Raw genomic sequence first — 19291 nt, 5'->3', positions numbered from 1 at the left:
ATGGTGGGTGGACACGCGTCCCGGCGCCGTGGCTTCCTGGGACCTGTAGTTCGCGATGGGACCAGCGGAAATCCTGCCAGGTTTTCCCATCTCTCACTCATTTATTTGTTTTGCGGTCAGGGCTTCCAGGGAACAGATAAATACTACATCTCCGATAGAAGGGCACGCGGGCCTGGAGGCACAGCTAAGATTTTTTTTCTTCTTTGAATTGTCACCATATCCTCCGCACCTGCAGAGGTCAGGTGTAAAACACGATGAAAGGAAGGTGTGTCAATGATATCTCAGGATATCATTGATATCTGATAGTGGTCTCCGGGCACAGCCATCCAGGGCGCTGTCCCCCAGCTGCCCGATGGGACGAGAGACGCCAGCCCCAGGGTAACCCGAGGAGCGTCGCAGGCCGCGCGCGGGAATCGGTGATTGGGATCCGTAGCGGGGTTTCGCCGCGGCCGCAGCGACCCAACCCCACCGGCCAGGCTGAAGGTACCCGGGGCTATGGGCAGAACCAAAGTGGCTGTCCGCGGCGGTGCGCCCTGCGCGCGGGGGTCTTGTGCCAGGAACCCGGGCGCCGCGGGCTGGGCCTGGCGCGGTCCGCCTGTTCTAGGTGCCGGCAACGCCGCCGGGCGGCCAAGGGCCGTGGGCTCTCCGGACCCCGGGAGCGGGCCAAGTGGAGGCCACTGCGCCGGCACTCGTTCTCCTGGGGAAAAGTGGAGTGACGAGTGGGGCCGCAGGATGGAGGGAAGCGCCACGAGTGCTCTCGGGAACAAAGCCTGATTTGGAGCGGCCCCCGGGTATACCGGTGGCTAAAGCCAGGAGCCCGTCTGTCTCCCAGACACGCTCTGTAGGGCCGGGTCCGGCGCGCGCGGTGGCCATCCCTGCGCCCCTGTGCGCCCACCGCGGGGCCGAGGTGGCCACCAGGAGCCTCCTCCTCGTCCTCCCTCCCGCTCTTGACATTGCCAGCTGCCCCGGTAACCCACCCGGGCCGGCAGCTCCGACAAAGTGGGCCTGGGCCGGGGGTTCCTTTTCTGCTTTCGTTTTGGTGTTTGTCATTAGTAATGGTCTAAACTCGTGCATTCCAAAGCTCGAATCCGGGGATCCCTTCGCCGGGGTTCAACTGCTCCAGTTCCACCAGCCCAAGCGCCTAGAGCACCCGGAGCGTCCTGGGGCGGGCAGGAGGAGGTCACCCGCCGGCCTCTGCCCGCTCCCCCTGGCGGTGAACTCCGGCTTCCGGCCGAGGTAGCAGGCGGGAGGAGGGCCCCGGAGGCCTGGCCGAGAGCGCGCGGGCCGGGGAGACAGACGGAGGGGCGCGGACAGGGGGCGCAGCCACGCTTTTTCCTCTTGGCCGGCGCCGTGTCCGCCCAGACCCGCTCAGCGCTGCGGGCATCGGGCTGCGCGAATGTCTTCTCTGACCCGGAGGCCTCCAAGCCCCACTGCGCTGCTAGCTTTGCAGAGGAGGGCGGTCGGAACACCGCTCGCCTCCCGGGGAGCCTGAACTCGACCCTGGCCAGTACGCGGGAGGACCCCCGGTATCCGTCCTAGGCCGGCCCTCTGTCAGGCGAGTGGTTCAGGTCTGATGGAGGAAGAGGGGCCTGGGGTCGTGGGGAAGGATGCGAGTGGGGAGGGGGCGGTAGGGAGGTGGGGGAAGGAGACCAGAAGCACGGGGGCTTAGCGTGTGTGTGTGTGTGTGTGTGTGTGTGTGTGTGTGTGTGTGTGTCTGGTCTGGCCCTCCAGCATTCCACCCTTTGTAAGGCATTTACCTATGCCTGTGTCTCAGTGGCCTTCCATAGAGAATATAGATCATTATAGTTGTCATATGTGGGAAGCTTTTCTGAAGACTTAAGATGTTAAGTTCTCTAAGAAAACTTGATCCTTAAAATACTGATTTAAAATATAACTGGAAAAGAATGCAACCTAGGCAGTGAGTATTATTAGAAATGGAACGTTTAGTTTGCAAAACAGTTCAAATCGTTATTTTAGCGGTGCATTTAGAACTGGCCATTTTATGATAGCATTTTGTTTGCATACAGTTAAACAATAACTTTTGTTGCTTGTGCCATGATCTTATGAATAAATCATAACTTGATCATTACATGCTGCAATCATTAGTAACTCTTAATATAGCATCGTCTTGCTTAGATCAGGGCACTTCAATTTCACATGTGGAAATTAGGGAGAAGAAGAGGCCCGTTAGCTAAAACTCCCGTTCTTAATTTCTAAGGCCACTCCTGGTGAGCCCTCCTGGAATCTGGGCTCTTAAGCCTGGGTTTGCAATAATGCCTGACATGAGGTAGGCATTTAAGAATGAGTATTTGTGGAAGATACTTCTATAAATGCTGGACTTGGGAATTCAATGGTCAGGAAAACCAGAGGCAAACATTCATCATATAAGCACACGCATGTATAAAAGTAATATCACACCTGGTTAAAACCTGTGAAAGAAAGGTGCCTGAGCATATAGCATATACAGGGTGACGGGGACTATTTTGATGAGCATTGAAAGCATCTACCCTGCCGCTGAAAGTGATATTTGAAGGATATCTGAAGGATAAATGGAAATTAATTATATGAAGAGGGTGAGTGGGAGTAAACAGCATTCGGAGACTGGAAATGTGGTCAGTGTGGAGGGAGTGCAGAGAGAGGAAGGGGAAGAGGGAGGATGAGGAAGGTCTAGATTAGGAGTGGGCTTTTGTTTCTAACAGCAGAGGGTTTTAGGCAGAGGAGTTCTATGATGCATGCTTTTCTTTCGAATATCTATGCACAGGTCAGGTTTGAAATGTCAACTCAGGGGGATGGAGGGGGCTAGGAGTGGGAATGGAATTGGGAATGGTCTACAAAAGCTGATACAAGGTCTGAGAAAACTGAGAGCTGTGGGCTATGGAGTGGAGGGACAAGCTACCTATCTGTACCTCACTACAGTGAGGCTATAATTACAATAAAATACAATAATTTGCCTCTGTAATGTCTCTGTTATCAGTAATGATTTGTGCTTAGTTCACTTGTAAGAAAGCCTGAGGACACAATAATACTAGCACCCTTGGTCTCTTAGAGATCTCACTGAAGTGAAGAGAAAAGGTAGGAGCAGACAGATAAAGAAAGTAAATTATAGCAGTGTTTGGGTCGTGGGATTTGGATAATTTTTACTTTCTCTGTAATATCTTTTGGTATTTTGTAATATTTTTCTGTAATTTGTTTTACTTACGTGGTAAAATTTATAAATATTACAGGTTTTCAAAGACAAATTTCCATAAACAGTGGTTTAATAAGAAAGTTTGCAAACTGCTTTACATTTACTCTTGGCCTTTTTTGACAGTATAAAATATGCTTTTATGGTGATAATTTATTTTATTTTATTTTATTTTGGTAAAAGTATAACCAAAGGCATCATTTTGATCACTGATCACTATTTAAAAGCAATCAAGCCGAAACCGGTTTGGCTCAGTGGATAGAGCGTCGGCCTGCGGACTGAAAGGTCGTCCCGGGTTCGATTCCGGTCAAGGGCATGTACCTGGGTTGCGGGCACATCCCCAGTAGGAGATGTGCAGGAGGCAGCTGATCGATGTTTCTCTCTCATCGATGTTTCTGACTCTCTATCTCTCTCCCTTCCTCTCTGTAAAAAATCAATAAAAAATATTTAAAAAATAAAATAAAAGCAATCAAACCCAAAACACAAACCCATAACAATGGATTCAGACTGTTAAATGCTTTATTAATCAATTGTTATGTTCTTTCTTATCTTTAGCCTCCAGAAGCTTAGCCCCTTTTCTGTGCAAATGCAGTAATTTCCCTTTGCATATGTTTTTGATCAGAACAGTCTCCTATATACGGTTCCAAATCAGCATCTTTCATAAAATCCCCACACTGCTACACAGGGAACTGGTCCCACAGGTAAAATTCCATTCAGTCTGAGAAAGAAAGCTCTGGCAAAGTGGAAGCTAAGTTTGAAATGAAGAGATAACAAAGACAGCACCAGGAATATTTCTGTCTTCCCCACCAGACTAACTTCTGTACCCTTTGCTAATTGCCCTTAACCATGACCATATTCATGCCTCATTCTACTACAACCCACCCAAACAACCCCAATGCTACAAATAACTACCTCTATCCATACTACGGGTTTTAGAGAAAGGCGAGAGGATAACAGATAAAAAGTAGAAAAATGTTCCTCTAAGACATCTGGTAAAAATCAGAGAAACCAACTCCTCAGAAAAGCAGAGTTTGGTCTGCACACACTCAGGTACTCAGCTTCTCTTGCATCTTCCTCCACTGTCACCATCATGCCAGGAGATGAGGAAGAAGGAGAAAGCATAACAGATTCCTATCTAGGGATCTACTATACCTACTCCTAGGATTTCTTGGCTATAAAAACAAACAAACAAACAAACAAACAAAGAATGTTTCAAAACCATCAGAGATTCCATCTTTGTTGGTGAAGCTCCTGCCAAACAGAACCTCCTGCAAAATAACTATAAACTCTGGACAAATCACATGAAGGTTTGAATAGAGGGCATTTAAACATTCCTTAAAAATAAATAAAATGGAATCTTTTCTAGGATATGTGGAGTCCTCCTGGTATGGAAGTCTGTTTCCTTAAATTACATGAAGGACATTCAGTACCTTCAGTAATTTCTCCTCACAGACTCAGGGGAATCATCTGTTATTTCTTATCGTGTTAGTCATAGGTTTTGTCATTCAGTATTTTGATGATGGATTTTATATAATCATTTTCCTGTAATTGGTGAAAGTTATTCTCATTTCTAATTTTTTAAGTAAGCAAATGGCAGAGATATTAACAGGTAAATGTCAAAATGGCCACCCCGGGTGGGTTGAATTTAAACTGGTGCTCCATCAATAAAGCCCTGCAAAGTGCTCTGCTCTGGCACCTGCATCTGATTGCCTCCTACACCGCCTGTAATGGTTTTATTCGCCCAGGTCTTCCTATTTGAAGAAGAAGGAGGAGGAGGAAAAGGAGGAGAAAAAAAGAAGAAACAGAGGAACATAGAATAAAATAGCATTAAATACTTTCCTATCAATAATCAGTTTAAATGTAAATGGCTTAAATGCTCCAATAAAAAAACACAAGGTAGCTGAATGGATAAGAAAACAGGACCTATATATATGCTTTCTACAAGAGACCCACCTCAGAATGAAAAATACAGACAGACTAAAGGAAAGGGATGGGCAAAGATAGTTCATGAAAATGGAAAGGGGGAAAAAAGCTGGGTTAGCAATATTTATATCAGACAAAATAAACTTTAAAACAAAGGCTATAGTAGAAGACAAAGAAGGACACTACATAATAATACTAAAGGGAGCAATGCTACAGGAGGGTATAACTTTGTAAACATTATGGACCCAGCATAGGAGCACCTAAATATATAAAGCAAATCTTGATGGACGGAGGGAGAGTAGTACAGTCATAGTATTAACACTCTATTGACATCAATGGATAAATCTTCCAGACAGAAAATCAACAAGGAAACAGCAGCCTTAAATGACACACTAGATCAGCTAGATTTAATCTTTAGATATCCGAAAGCAACAAAATACACATTATTTTCATGTGCACTTGAAACATTTTCTAGGATAGGCCATATTAGGCACAAAACAAGTCTCAATAAATTAAAGAAGATTTAAATCATATCAAACATCTTCTCCAAACACAATGATGCTAAAAGTCAATCACAAGAAAAACAACTGAAAAACACACAAAGACATGGAAGCTAAATAGCATGTTAGTAAACAATGAATGGGTTACCAATGAGATCAAGGAGGAAATCAAAAGATACCTTGAAACAAATGAAAATGACAGCATGACGATCCAAATTATATGGGACACAGCAAAAGCAGTCCTAAGGGAAATTCCTAGCATTAGAGGCCTATGTCAAAAAACAAGAAAAATCTGCCCTGGCTGGTTTGGCTCAGTGGATAGAGTGTCGGCCTGCAGACTGAAGGGTCCCAGGTTCAATTCCGGTCAAGGGCATGTACCTTGGTTGTGGGCACATCCCCAGTAGGGGGTGTGTGGGAGGCAGCTGATCGATGTTTCTCTCTCATCAATGTTTCTAACTCTCTATCCCTCTCCCTTCCTCTCTGTAAAAAAAACCAATAAAATATATTTAAAAAAACACACAAGAAAAATCTCAAATAATTAACATTACACTTAAAGGAGCTGCAAAAAGAACAACAAACAAAATCTAAAGCAAGTAGAAGAAAGAACATAATAAAAATCAGCAGAAATAAACAAAATAGTCTAAAAAAACTACCAAAAAAAATCAATGAAACCTAGAGTTGACTTTTTTGAAAAGATAAACAAGATTGACAAACCTTTAACCAGACTCGTCATGAAAAAGTGAGAAAGACCCAAATAAATAAAATCAGAAAGAGGAGAAGGAACAACTGATACCACAGAAATACAAAGAATTGTAAGAAAATATAATGAGTAACTGTATCCGAACAAACTGGACCAATCTGGACAAAATGAATAAATTCTTAGAAACATACAATCTTCCAAAACTAAATCAGGAAGAATCAGAAAATCTGAATAGACAGTTTAAAATTAATGAAATAAAAGCAGTAATGTAAAAACTACCAACAAACCAAAATCCTGTACCAGATTGCTTCACAGGTAAATTTTACCAAACCTTCGAAGATGAACTAACACCTATCCTTCTCAGACTATTCCAAATAATTTCAGAGGAGGGAAGACTCCCAAGCTATTTATGAGGTCAGCATTATCCTGATTCTAAAGCCATATAAAGACATCATGAGAAAGAATATTATAGGCCAATATCTCTGATGAACATAGATGCTAAAATCCTCAACAAAACATTAGCAAACCAGATTCAGCAATACATTAAAAAAGATCATGCACCATGATCAATTGGAATTTATTCCAGGGATACAAGTTTGGTACACTATCCATAAATCATAAATGTGATGTACCACACAAACAAAATGAAGGATAAAAATTACATGATCATATCAATAGGTGCAGAAAAAGAATTTGATAAAATCCATCACCCGTCTATATATATAAAAGTCCAGCGACCATTCTGGCAGAATGACCAGAACGACCAGAAAAACTGGTGGCTATGACGTGCACTGTGGTAGCCAACCAGCCTGATTGGTGCCTCACACACCCCCGGCCTGCCTGGCCCAATTGGCCCCCAACACCCCGATCAGGGGCGGGACCAGCTGGCCAACTGCCTGTGGCTCCTCCCCCTGACCCCCCCCCCATCAGCTCCCAACACCCCTAAATCACTGCCTGGCTCCCTGGTGCATGTACATTTAGTGAAAACACAAGAAAATAATTATCAGTCCCTCCTGTCCCTGACCAGAGTCTCCAGAGGGCTCTGCTAATACTGCAGCCAAGGTGTGGAATTCTCCCTCCATGGCCTGCAGCCCTTTGCTGAGGAATATAGAGAGGCTGGGTGGGGATTTTGTGAAATTGCAGTGCCTCACAGATTAGATGAGCTTTCAATCTCTCTTTAAAAGGGGCGGCGAAGAGGACCCACAGGCTGCCAGGAGGAACAACAAAGGGTAGGCACATTCAAAAACAAAAACTTGTAAAAAAACAGACATGAAGATCATATTGGGAAACTGAGGGCAGAGCCCTGGGAAGAATGTAAAGGGCCATCATTTATCTTGATATATGTTTGCAAACAACACATAAACAACTTCATCTCATGGCACGTGAAATGCAAAACAGTTCTGTTGTGGGTTTTCTTTTGGCCATCCTTAAAATATAATTAGATCCAGCTGGGAGAAAGCTATACCTTCCAGAATCCCACAGCTGACCCCGCTCGATGGGCCCCCATCAGGGCGGGCCGGCCAGACCACACCCATGCATGAATTTGTGCACCGAGCTTCTAGTTTATGATAAAACCTCTCAGCAAAGTGGAAATAGAAGTAACATATCTGAACGTAATAAAGGCCATATATGGCAAACCCACAGCCAACATCATAGTCAATGGGAAAAAACTACAAGTGTTTTCCTTAAGATCAGGAACAAGACAGGGATGTCCACTTTCACCACTCTTATTCAACATGGTACTGGAAGTCATAGCCAGAGCAATCAGACAAAAAGAAGATATGAAGGGTATTCAAATTTGAAAGGAAAAAGTAAAACTCCTTTGTAGATGACATGATACTGTGTATAGAGCACCCTAAAGATTCCACCAAAAAACTACTAGAACTGATAAATGAATTTAGTAAAGTAGCAGGATATAACATAATTACCCAGAAATCAGTTGCATTTTTATACACCAATAGTGAACTATGAGAAAGGGAAACAAAGAAAACAATTCCATTTACAATTGCATAAAAATTATAAGACACTAGAGAAAGAAACTGAAGAAGATAGAAATAAGTGGAAGTATACCTGGTATACCATGTTCATGGATAGGAAGAATTACATTATTTAAATGTTCAAACTACCCAAAGCAATCTATAGAATCAAAGCAATTCCTATCAAGAATCATACACTATCTGATCCTTTGTGACTGGCTTTATTTACTTAGCATAACACTTTCAAGGTTCATGTTTTAGCATGGTTCAGTACTTCATTTAGTTTTATTGCCTAATAATATTCCATAGTATGGATGATACCACATTTTTTTATTCATTCATGATGGATGTTTGAATTGTTTCCATTTTTGGCTATCATGAATAATGCTGCTGTGAATATTTGTGTAGACGTGTTTTCACTTTTCTTGGATATATAGGAGTGAAATTGCTGGATCACATGGTAACTCTATGTAAATGTTTCAGGAACTGTTTTCCAAAGTGACTGGACCATTTTGCACTTCCGTTAGCAGTGTATGAGGGTTCCAATTTCTCCACATCCTTGACAATCCTTATTATTAACTGTTTTATTATAGTCATACTGGTGGTTGTCAGGTGGTACCGCATTATGGTTTTGATTTGCATTTCTGTGCTTAATGATTGCGCTTAATTTTCATGTGTTTATTGGCCATTTCTATTTCATCTTTGGAGAAGTGATTCATATATGTTGCCCTGTTTGTCTTTTTTATTCTAATGCATTATTTTAAAATAATTTTAATAGGACAGATGGTTAATGATCATTACTCTAGGCATATAGTAGTTGCAAAATAAATACTTACTGACTTAAGGCATGTGACACTTGGTACATTTTTGGGGGCTCTTTGTAGTGTCGGGTGGATTGTTGATCTCTCTTTCTCCTCTCTCTTTTCTTAGGAGCCCATTTTGCAGCTCTCCAGTTTTTGTAGAATGCTGTAAACAGTTGTCACAGTTTTTCAAGAAACAAAAAGAGTTGCAACTTCCTCCTCCTAATAGAACTTTTACAGTTGCATTCAATGCCTAACGATGCAGAAGCAGAAAGGGCAAATGATTCTGGAAATCATGAGCACAAATCTGAGAGAAAGTCTCCTGAAGAGAACCTACAAGATACTGTACAATCCTTCTGCACACGTGCCTCGGGAGCACCCTTGGCTGCCAAAGGAGATGGCCATTATCCGTGGAGCTGTCCAGTGACCCATACTCGGGAGAAAATTTATGCCATCTGTTCGGACTATGCCTTTCTCAACCAGGCAACCTCAATCTATAAAACTCCAAATCCATCCCGCACTTCTTGCCTCCCTGATAGTACCTCTTTATCTGCTGGAAATAATTCATCAAGATACATTGGCATCCCAACTAGTACATCAGAAATCATCTACAATGATGAAAATAGCTTGGAAAACTTATCCAATAGCCTGGGCAAGCTACCTCTCGCATGGGAAATTGATAAATCTGAATTTGATGGGGTGACCACAAATTTGAAACACAAATCAGGTAAGGAAGGAGACATGAAGTTCACATGTGAAAATAATAAGAAGACACTACCTTGTTTAATCTTGCCATTAAACATGGTTTTCCTTTTTTAAAAAAATACTGAATAGGGAACATTGCTATCATCTTATCTATCATTGTAGTTAAAAGATGACTTTGGCCATGGGACTTTTGGTCAATTAATATGTTGCCATTGGAAACTTCAAACATTACCCTTGCATTTTTAGAGCTCTGAACAATCTAGGATGCTCTAGAATACAGGTATTACAGATAAGTACATGGTGACCCAGAAGTAGTTAATAAGGTGGTTAAAATAACAGACAACTATTTTGTAGTTTTGCAGGGAAACGAATTCATCTTTCCCAATTAAATATCTAGTTTTATTTTCTGTCATATAACATTGAGACTTTTTTGTTACAATTTGTTGAGTACCCCACAAGGTCTCCAGGTACCCTTTAGTAGGTTGTGCACTGTCCAGTTTGGGTGCTCTTCACCTAGGCCAGTGGTCGGCAAACTCATTAGTCAACAGAGCCAAATATCAACAGTACAACGATTGAAATTTCTTTTGAGAGCCAAATTTTTTAAACTTAAACTATATAGGTAGGTACATTGTTATTAACTTAATTAGGGTACTCCTAAGCTGGCCTCTGCTAAAAACGTCCTCAATCTGATTGAGGTACGTTCACTGAGGTCGACCCCTTCCAACTCTCCCATCCACACTCGTCTTGTATACTTGTTTCGTCTATCTCCTTTTGTTCATCCTCTCTATATGTCCAAACCATCTCAACATACCTTTCTCAATCCTCGACACTACATCTTCTTTCACTCCACAACGTTCCCTAAATTTAACTTAATAAACTTTACTTAAAGTTTTTTTTTTTAATATATTTTATTGATTTTTTACAGAGAGGAAGGGAGAGAGATAGAGAGTCAGAAACATCGATGAGAGAGAAACATCGATCAGCCGCCTCCTGCACATCCCCCACCGGGGATGTGCCCGCAACCCAGGCACATGCCCTTGACCGGAATCGAACCTGGGACCCTTCAGTCCGCAGGCCGACGCTCCATCCACTGAGCCAAACCGGTTTCGGCAAACTTTACTTAAAGTTTTAAGTCAACTTCGCACTGTACGTGCGCGCCCGCATGTGGTATTTTGTGGAAGAGCCACACTCAAGGGGCCAAAGAGCCTCATGTGGCTCGCGAGCCGTGGTTTGCCGACCACTGACCTAGGGAGTTCACCTAGGGTGCAGTGCACAACCTTCACAATTGCATTGTGGTGGACCTCTGGCAGATACTAATGCTTTCACCTCTTTCTTTTTGAACTCACAGTAACACAGGAATTTTATGAGGATATTATTGCGTTTGTTATTATGACATTTTAGAAAAATTAGAGAAATTTTCTGTATACCAATAGTTTCTAAGTTCTAGCTGGTTTTGAGTACCAGGTGATTTCATTGTACAGCATCTTAAATGAATAAAATGGACCCTTTTCCATGTTTGTTTTCTAGGCATATGTTTATATAATGTATATATCATAATTGATGAATAACTATAAAAATAAAATACTAGCTTTTATTTAATTTTTATAACAGATTTATTTCATTTAAAATATAATATGTGTGACATTATTAAAGTATTTCAGCATAGCTATCTGAAATGTTAATGGCATTTTAGTCAAATGAGGCTCAGATGTTATTAATATTTTAATTGATGTAATTTTTTACTGAATAATACATTAGCATGGCTCAGAAATGAAAAGCATAAAAATTAAACACTTAAAGTCTAACTCTCATTTTTGTCTTACTTTTGTCTATCTCCCATTCCCCTCCCCTCATAGATAACCACTATTCTTATGTGTCTTTTGGAGAGAAAGAGACACACGCATACACACACACACACACACACACACACACACAGAAAAGAGACTGTTTTCCACTCTAGTTCCTGGTGCTAAAGTTGCATTTTAATAACACACATGGGTGCATCATTTTTAATCCATTTTGTGGGCTCTATAGGCCTGGAGATATTTTTAAATATCACATCATTGCATTAGTGGATCTAATGTTTTTACTTTTTAACAGAATTACATTAATGTGGTTTCATTGTTTTATAGAAAGGATTCATTTTCTGGAAAGTGCTCTAGTTAAATATTTTATAGTTGGTAATTTGATTTTCTAAATTAAAAGATTTTGTGATTGATTCATGTACTAGCTAAGTGACCTGCTTAGGAATTGGAATATACTAGTATAAATCTGATAGGGAATAACATTCATGGTTGTTTAAATCTGTTTTTATTTTCTCTCTGTAAGGTAGGAGAGAATTTATGAGGATACATTTATTTATTCAATATGTTTACAAATATCATTTTTAGAACTAGTGGCAGCTACTTTTTAATTTTGTTCAACAATTAGTATCATTGTCCTGGCAGTTTACTTCATATTAAGCATTTTGCTTATTTTATACTCGTATATTCTAGGCAATGTAAAGAAACAAATTTCCAAGAAAAAAACTTCAGATAAAAAAGGAAGACATCAAAGGGAGTGGCCTCAGCATTCTCCTCTTGAAGATATTAAGCAGCGGAAAGTATTAGACCTCAGACGATGGTAAGCTCTAAAAATTGATTTTTTTCTTCCTTAACCACAGTACCAGTGTTACACCTATTAAAATTAGCAATATTTCCTTAGTATCTAATTCCTAGGCTAAATTTAGATTTCTCAGGTTGCTCTGAAAATGTCTTCACTCCTGGTTGTTCAATGTGGGACCCAACTATGAACCATACTTTGTGTTAACTTGTGGTAGCTCATATGTCTCTCTTAAACCAGAATAGTCTCTACCTCCTTTTAATTCTAGGAGATTGACTTATTGAAGAGACTTAGCCAGATATCTTGTAGGATGTGCTACCTTCTGGATTTGTCTGATTTTTTTTCAGATTAATTTTTCTAAATTATTTATATATCCTCAATATTTCCTGAAAATTAGATGTTAGATATAAAGACTTAATGAGGTCCTGGTTGAACATTTTACACAAGAATACTGCCTAAATGATCCTGTGACCTTCGTATTATATTACATCAGGAGGTTCATAGAACTTGGTGATCTAATATTAGAGATTCTAAGAGTGATTACGGGATTTAGGAGGTGACAACCTTAGCCTTCATTGTCAAGTTATTTTCCCCCTTCTGCAGCCATGAAGTAATCAGTGGGGTGACAATGGCATTAGGCTAAGAGCCTGTTCCTATCAACTTTTCATCTAATGGTCTTAGCCAAATCTATTGACGATCCTTGCCTGAATCCTTGTTGTGAAATGGTGATATCTCAAAATTCTATCTTTTTTTCTGCCTTTATTAGCTGGCATTCTTCTAATAAGAAGAGCTTTCCTTTATCAACTAGGGGTATCTGGTCACCTTAAAATAAAGTTCCTTTTCTCAAGAAAAAAAGGTTTAATTCGTGATAGCTATAAAATTGCTGATCTCTGATTTGAGGTTTTAAAAATTCTATTGTTTGAGGTTTTAGAAATATTAAATATTTTCACTTATTTAATAAATATTGGATATGGCTGAGACTACAAAGATACATAAAACATAGTCTTTGTTCTTTTAAGGTTTGAAATCTAGTTGAGAAGAGAGGACTAAGAAGGACATGTAAAATATTTCAAGCAGTTTATCAGATGATGGGTATGAATAAAGAAAAAATATGAGAGGAAGAAATGAACATCAGAAGGCTTCCCCGAAGAGTTGGGTCTAAAGAAAGGAAATCTGAGGGGATGGAGGGTTTTAGGTCTTTGAATGGATGGTAAGAAAGTGTCTGGCATGTTGGTAATGAAGGGTAAACCAGCTTATCTGGAGTGAGACTCAGAGAAGCTAAGAAAATTGCCCAACCTTGGCCAGTTTGCTTAGTGGTTAGAGCGTCAGCCTGTGGACTGAAGGTTGCTGTTTCAATTCTGGTCAAGGGCAGGTACTTGATTACCTGCCCGGGTGTGTGTGTGTGTGTGTGTGTGTGTGTGTGTGTGTGTGTGTGTATGTCTCTCTCACATCAATGTTTCTCTCTCTCTGTCTTTCCCCCTCTCTTCCATTCTAAAAATCAATGGAAAAAAACATATCCTCGGGTGAGGATTAACAAACAAAAAAATTCCCCAACATCACATGGTGAGTAAGTAGATCATATATTGGAACTGAAAAAAGCCAGACTCCAAATTCTGTTTTATTTATTTTTTGTTATTCCTCATCCGAGGATATTTTTTCCATTGATTTTTTTAGAGAGAATAGAAGGGAGGAGAGAGAGAGAGAGAAAGAGAGAGAGAGAGAGAGAGAGAGAGAGAGAGAGAGAGAGAGAGAGAAACATTGATGTGAGAGAGACACATCGATTGGTTGCCCCCCACACACGCCCGGACTGGGGTCAGGGATTGAACCTGCAACCCAGGTATATACCCTTGACTGGAATTGAACCCTTGACGCTTCCGTGCCCAGGTGACACTCTAACCACTGAGAAACACCAGCCAGGACAACTCTGTGATTTTTAAAAATATATATATTTTATTGATTTTTTATAGAGAAGAAGGGAGAGGGAATAGAGAGTTAGAAACATCGATGAGAGAGAAACATGGATCAGCTCCCTCCTGCACACCCCCTATTGGGAATGTGCCCACAACCAAGGTACATGCCCTTGACTGGAATCGTATCTGGGACCCTTCAGTCCGCAGGCCGATGCTCTATCCACTGAGCCTAACCTGTTAGGGCAACTCTGTGATATTTTATAACACCTTTTATGATCTATTTCTTGGATATTGGGCTAAGGATTTAGATTTTTTTTTCTGGGGCATAAATAAGCCATTGGTGATTTCTTAATATAAGGATATTTACAAAGATAAATTGGTAGTAGTTAGTATGAAAAGTGTACTGGGAAAGAAACACTAGAATAAAAAACATTAATGTTAGTTTCTTTGGAGCAAATCTTTACCCATTTTTGCTTCTAATTCCTTAGACTTAAGATTTGTTTTAACAACAAGTATGAATAGTCATATGAATATGAATAATTTAATAGTATAGCATGTGAGGCCATAAAGACTTGGATGGGATAGGACAGATGGGAGAAATAACCTGAAGGGAAAAATTACCAGGACAACAACCTTATTTCCCACTAAGAATATTACACAGAATTAGGGTTGTAATAGAAAGACCCTTAGAAGATAGAAGTAAAAGTGTTAAGCTGATCATGAACAAGACCAGTAAACAAGTTTGAAATGATGAAATACAAAAAAAAATCTTAAGGATGCCTAGGCTAATCCTAAGGCTTTGTGAAGAATTGTTTAAAATAGAAGGGAGAGATTTAAATATGATAGAATACGTGTTTTGTTTTAGTTTTTTTACTTCACTACTTTCCTCAAACTCATGAAATCAATAACAAGATGGAAAATTGTCTGTGTTGAAACAAGGAAATATCAAAGTCTCCAAACTATACTTGTCCAATTCTGTGCATTAACTGCTGGCATAAAACAATGCAGATTTCCCTAAAGTTCACATGATGGTCTTGAAACCATCCAGTGACCCTTTGGTTAGATCTAGGTGTCTGAGAAGTCGCATCAGTGCTGAAGCATTGGAGTTCTTCGTGGAAATCTAGGTCAAGGCAACGGCATTGCAGGGAGGGTCGCAGAAGGAGACATCATGCTGATCGCCCCTTGATTATCTTACTCCCCAACTTCCAGCTGAAGATACTGCCTCTGGATAATTGCTGGGGAGGTGGTGATTGCACGAGTTGAACACAGGCCACATACTTCCTGATTTCAAAACATATAACAAATATACAATAATTACAACAGTGTGGTACTGGAGTAAAGACAGACATATAGACCAATGGAATAGAATAGAGATTCCAGAAATAAACCTTCATGTAAATGAATAAAATATCTTTGGCAAGGGTGCCATGACCATGCAATAGAGAAAGGATAGTGTCTTCAGAAAACGGTGCTGGGAAAAGTGGATATCCACATAAAAAAGAATGAAGTTGGACCCTTATTTCACAGCATACACAAAAATTAACCCAAAATGGATTAAAGCCATAAATGTATGACCTAAAATGATAAAACTCATAGAAGAAAACATAGGGGACAAGTTTTATGACCTTGGATTTAGAAGTGATTTCTGGGATATGACACTAAACCACAGGTAACAAAAGCAAAAATAGACAAAAGGGGACTACATCAAACTTAAAAACTTATCCGGGTCAAAGAAAACAATCAACAAAGTGAAAAGGCAACATACAGAGTGGGAGAAAATATTTGTAGATCATATATCTGATCTACAGCTCAACTGGGAATTTGCACTGAAATTTTTGTGGTTGGTGTCTACATTTGTATACCATTATTTTCCCCCATTGGTTTAGATAACATCTACTCTAACTAGTAGTAGTCATACTTAGCTATCTTTATTAAAATGAATGATTTATTGTTTATGATACGTTTAATAAATATAAAAATATTTTAAGTGAATAAAGATTTTATATTGGTTTAAGTGATCAAAATTTTCATTATGTTAAAACACTTTTAGTTGCCATGAGAGTTGCATATTTATATGCCTATTTTGTATTCATTCAAGTAAAGAAAAATCTTTTGTTTTCCCAGGTACTGTATAAGCCGACCACAATATAAGACTTCTTGTGGTATCTCTTCATTAGTTTCTTGTTGGAATTTCTTATATAGCACAGTGGGAGCTGGGAAGTGAGTATGTTAATTTATTGGTATCTAAACTCCCATGCTATTTGGTGTTGCTTTTTCTCTTTTTTTCTTTGTTGTTTTTTCTTGATCTTTCTTCAAACCCTTTTGTTGAGGGCTGACTTTCAATAGATCGCAGCGAGGGAGCTGCTCTGCTGCATATGAAGCCGGTCGTCTACGAATGGTTTAGCACCAGGTTCCCCACTAACGTGCGTTGCGTGAAGGGCGAGGGGGCGGCCCCCTTTCCAGCCGCACCCTGTTTCCCAGGGCTTTTTCTATAATGGAAGGTTTTTAAGGATAGGTTTTTCATAAATTGAGGAAAAACTACTTCATTTTGTTTTAAGTCTTTTGGCTAAGATATGTGTATGCATTATTTTTGATAAAATAAAAATTAAAAATATTACCAAAAGTCTTTGCAAATCAGACAGACATATTAATATTAGCATTGAGACAGGTTATATTTGCATATGGTTGTAATTGTAAAATGAAAGGCAATGTTTCTTTTGTAGTCTTCCACCGATTACCCAAGAAGAAGCATTACATATTTTGGGCTTTCAACCCCCATTTGAAGATATTAGGTTTGGCCCTTTCACTGGAAATACAACACTCATGAGGTATGAAGCCCTTGCTTAGATACATATTTTATTTCTAGTCTATAAAATAATAATGCTGTAGATGTGTGTTGATAGTAAACCATGTGTGCAGCTGCCAGGCCCCAATCTGTAGTAGATATACCAAACTTGGGCTCTGCCTGAATTTCTCTAGAATTGGAATAGTGCCATCTTTATTATGGAACTGTTTCTATGAGCAAATCTTCTTGTTATTTTCAGATGGTTTAGACAAATTAATGACCACTTCCATGTAAAAGGATGCTCGTATGTTCTATATAAGCCTCATGGGAAGAATAAAACAGCTGGAGAAACTGGTAGGTAAACATATAGAAGATTAATACACATGTACATGCATGTGTATTCATACATGTTTTAAACCACCTCAAAGATTAGCTGTTTTGACTATGTAAACACTAAACACAGTCTGTTACTTTTATGTCTTTTTATCTGAGGGAGAAATTATAATAGTAACCTGTAGGGCACTTTTCAATATACAGTTTAATATTTTTCTTTAAAAATGTTTTATTAATTTTTAAGGAGAGAGGAGAGGAGAGGGAGAAAGAGAGAGAAACATTGATGTGAGAGTGAGATATCAATTGGCTGCCTCCTGCACATACCCTACCAGGGATTGAGCCCGCAACCAGGGCCTGTGCCCTGACCAGGAGTCCAACAGGCAATCTTTTGGTGCACGGGACAACACTCAACCAACTGGCCATATGACTAGGGCTACAGTTTAATATTTTTAGCTCTTCTCATCTTTACATGTAGAGCTTTTAGACTTGTAAAGTATGTCATAAATACTGCTTTAATACATTATATTGTTTGGGTCCATGGGGTGTGTGAGTGAATGTATGTGTGTGTGTATTTGCGCACACATATGTGTTGGTAAAACTCAGAAAGCAGCACGGAATTTGCAGTTCCTTTTCCTAAAAAGGAATGCAAGGATTTTAGAGTATTTGATGTAATACCTGCATAACAACAGGAAAGTGGACTGTGAAAGTGACAAAGTTCTATTATGGAATAGTCTTGTACATAACAGAGTAATGGAGTTGATTTTAAGGACTGTTTTAGGTCAGTGATGGCGAACCTTTTGAGCTCGGCGTGTCAGCATTTTGAAAAACCCTAACTTAACTCTGGTGCTGTGTCACATATAGAAATTTTTTGATATTTGCAACCATAGTAAAACAAAGACTTATATTTTTGATATTTATTTTACATATTTAAATGCCATTTAACAAAGAAAAATCAACCAAAAAAATGAGTTCGCCTGTCACCTCTGACACGCGTGTCATAGGTTCTCCATCACTGTGTTAGGTGCTAATTAAATTTGCATTATTTTACCATCTCACACCTGTCAGAATGGCTATCATCAACAAATCAACAAACGACAGGTGCTGGCGAGGATGTGGGGAAAAATGAACCCTCGTGCACTGCTGGTGGGAATGCAGACTGGTATAGCCTGCATACCATATTGTGGAGAACAGTATGGAGTTTCCTCAAAAAACTAAAAATGGAACTCCCATTTGACCTAGTGATCCCACTTCTAGGAATATATCCCAAGAAACTAGAAACACCAATCAGAAAGGATATATGCACCCCTATGTTCATAGCAGCACAATTTACAATAGCTAAGATTTGGAAACAGCCTAAGTGCCCATCAGCAGATTTTAATGCTGTATTTTCCCAGTTTTATTCCTGTCGTCATTTTTCTATTGCAATACTTGACTCCTCACTGTTTCTTTCTCTATGTCTATTTTCTGAAGGATGATTGATCTCCCTCCCCCCTCTGGGAATGTTCTTATCTTCCTCTTCAATAATCGTTGGTCTTGTGCAAGCCCTGCTTTATCTCTGAAGCTTTCCCTGCCACTTTAGAAGCCGATCCCTCTTAATTCCAATAGTAATGATTGTTTGGTCTGTCTTGTGGCATTTGGCATATTAGCCCTTGTATCATGTTGCATCTTTTTAATGAGTCTGCCCAGCTCCTAGATCTCAGGGACTGCCCCTAGTAACCCTATGATTCCTTATGTTGCCCTGTAACCTCACACATGTTACCCTAGAACAGCGGTTCTCAACCTGTGGGTCGAGACCCCTTTGGCGGTCGAACGACCCTTTCACAGGGGTCGCCTAAGACCATCCTGCATATCAGATATTTACATTACCATTCATG

At 40.0% G+C, this 19291-nt stretch overlaps 1 protein-coding gene across 1 annotated transcript in view; it reads left to right on the top strand.

The window, feature by feature from the left end:
• Positions 1-368: 368 nt before the first annotated feature.
• The window catches only part of LOC102441395 (DNA repair protein complementing XP-G cells), a 59298-nt gene continuing 40375 nt past the window's right edge, over positions 369-19291 (top strand). The window contains exons 1-6 of the mRNA XM_023752475.1: positions 369-483; positions 9214-9810; positions 12284-12410; positions 16424-16519; positions 17023-17127; positions 17344-17438. Of these exons, the coding sequence (XP_023608243.1) occupies positions 9333-9810; positions 12284-12410; positions 16424-16519; positions 17023-17127; positions 17344-17438 (901 nt within the window). The 5' untranslated portion in view covers positions 369-483; positions 9214-9332. The remainder of the gene's footprint in view (positions 484-9213; positions 9811-12283; positions 12411-16423; positions 16520-17022; positions 17128-17343; positions 17439-19291) is intronic.

The sequence above is a fragment of the Myotis lucifugus genome, unplaced genomic scaffold (genome assembly GCF_000147115.1).
Source record: "Myotis lucifugus unplaced genomic scaffold, Myoluc2.0 scaffold_33, whole genome shotgun sequence".
Classification (NCBI taxonomy): Eukaryota; Metazoa; Chordata; class Mammalia; order Chiroptera; family Vespertilionidae; genus Myotis; species Myotis lucifugus.
Note: the sequence above shows the minus strand (reverse complement) of the source record. Positions and strands in the feature narration are given on the sequence as shown.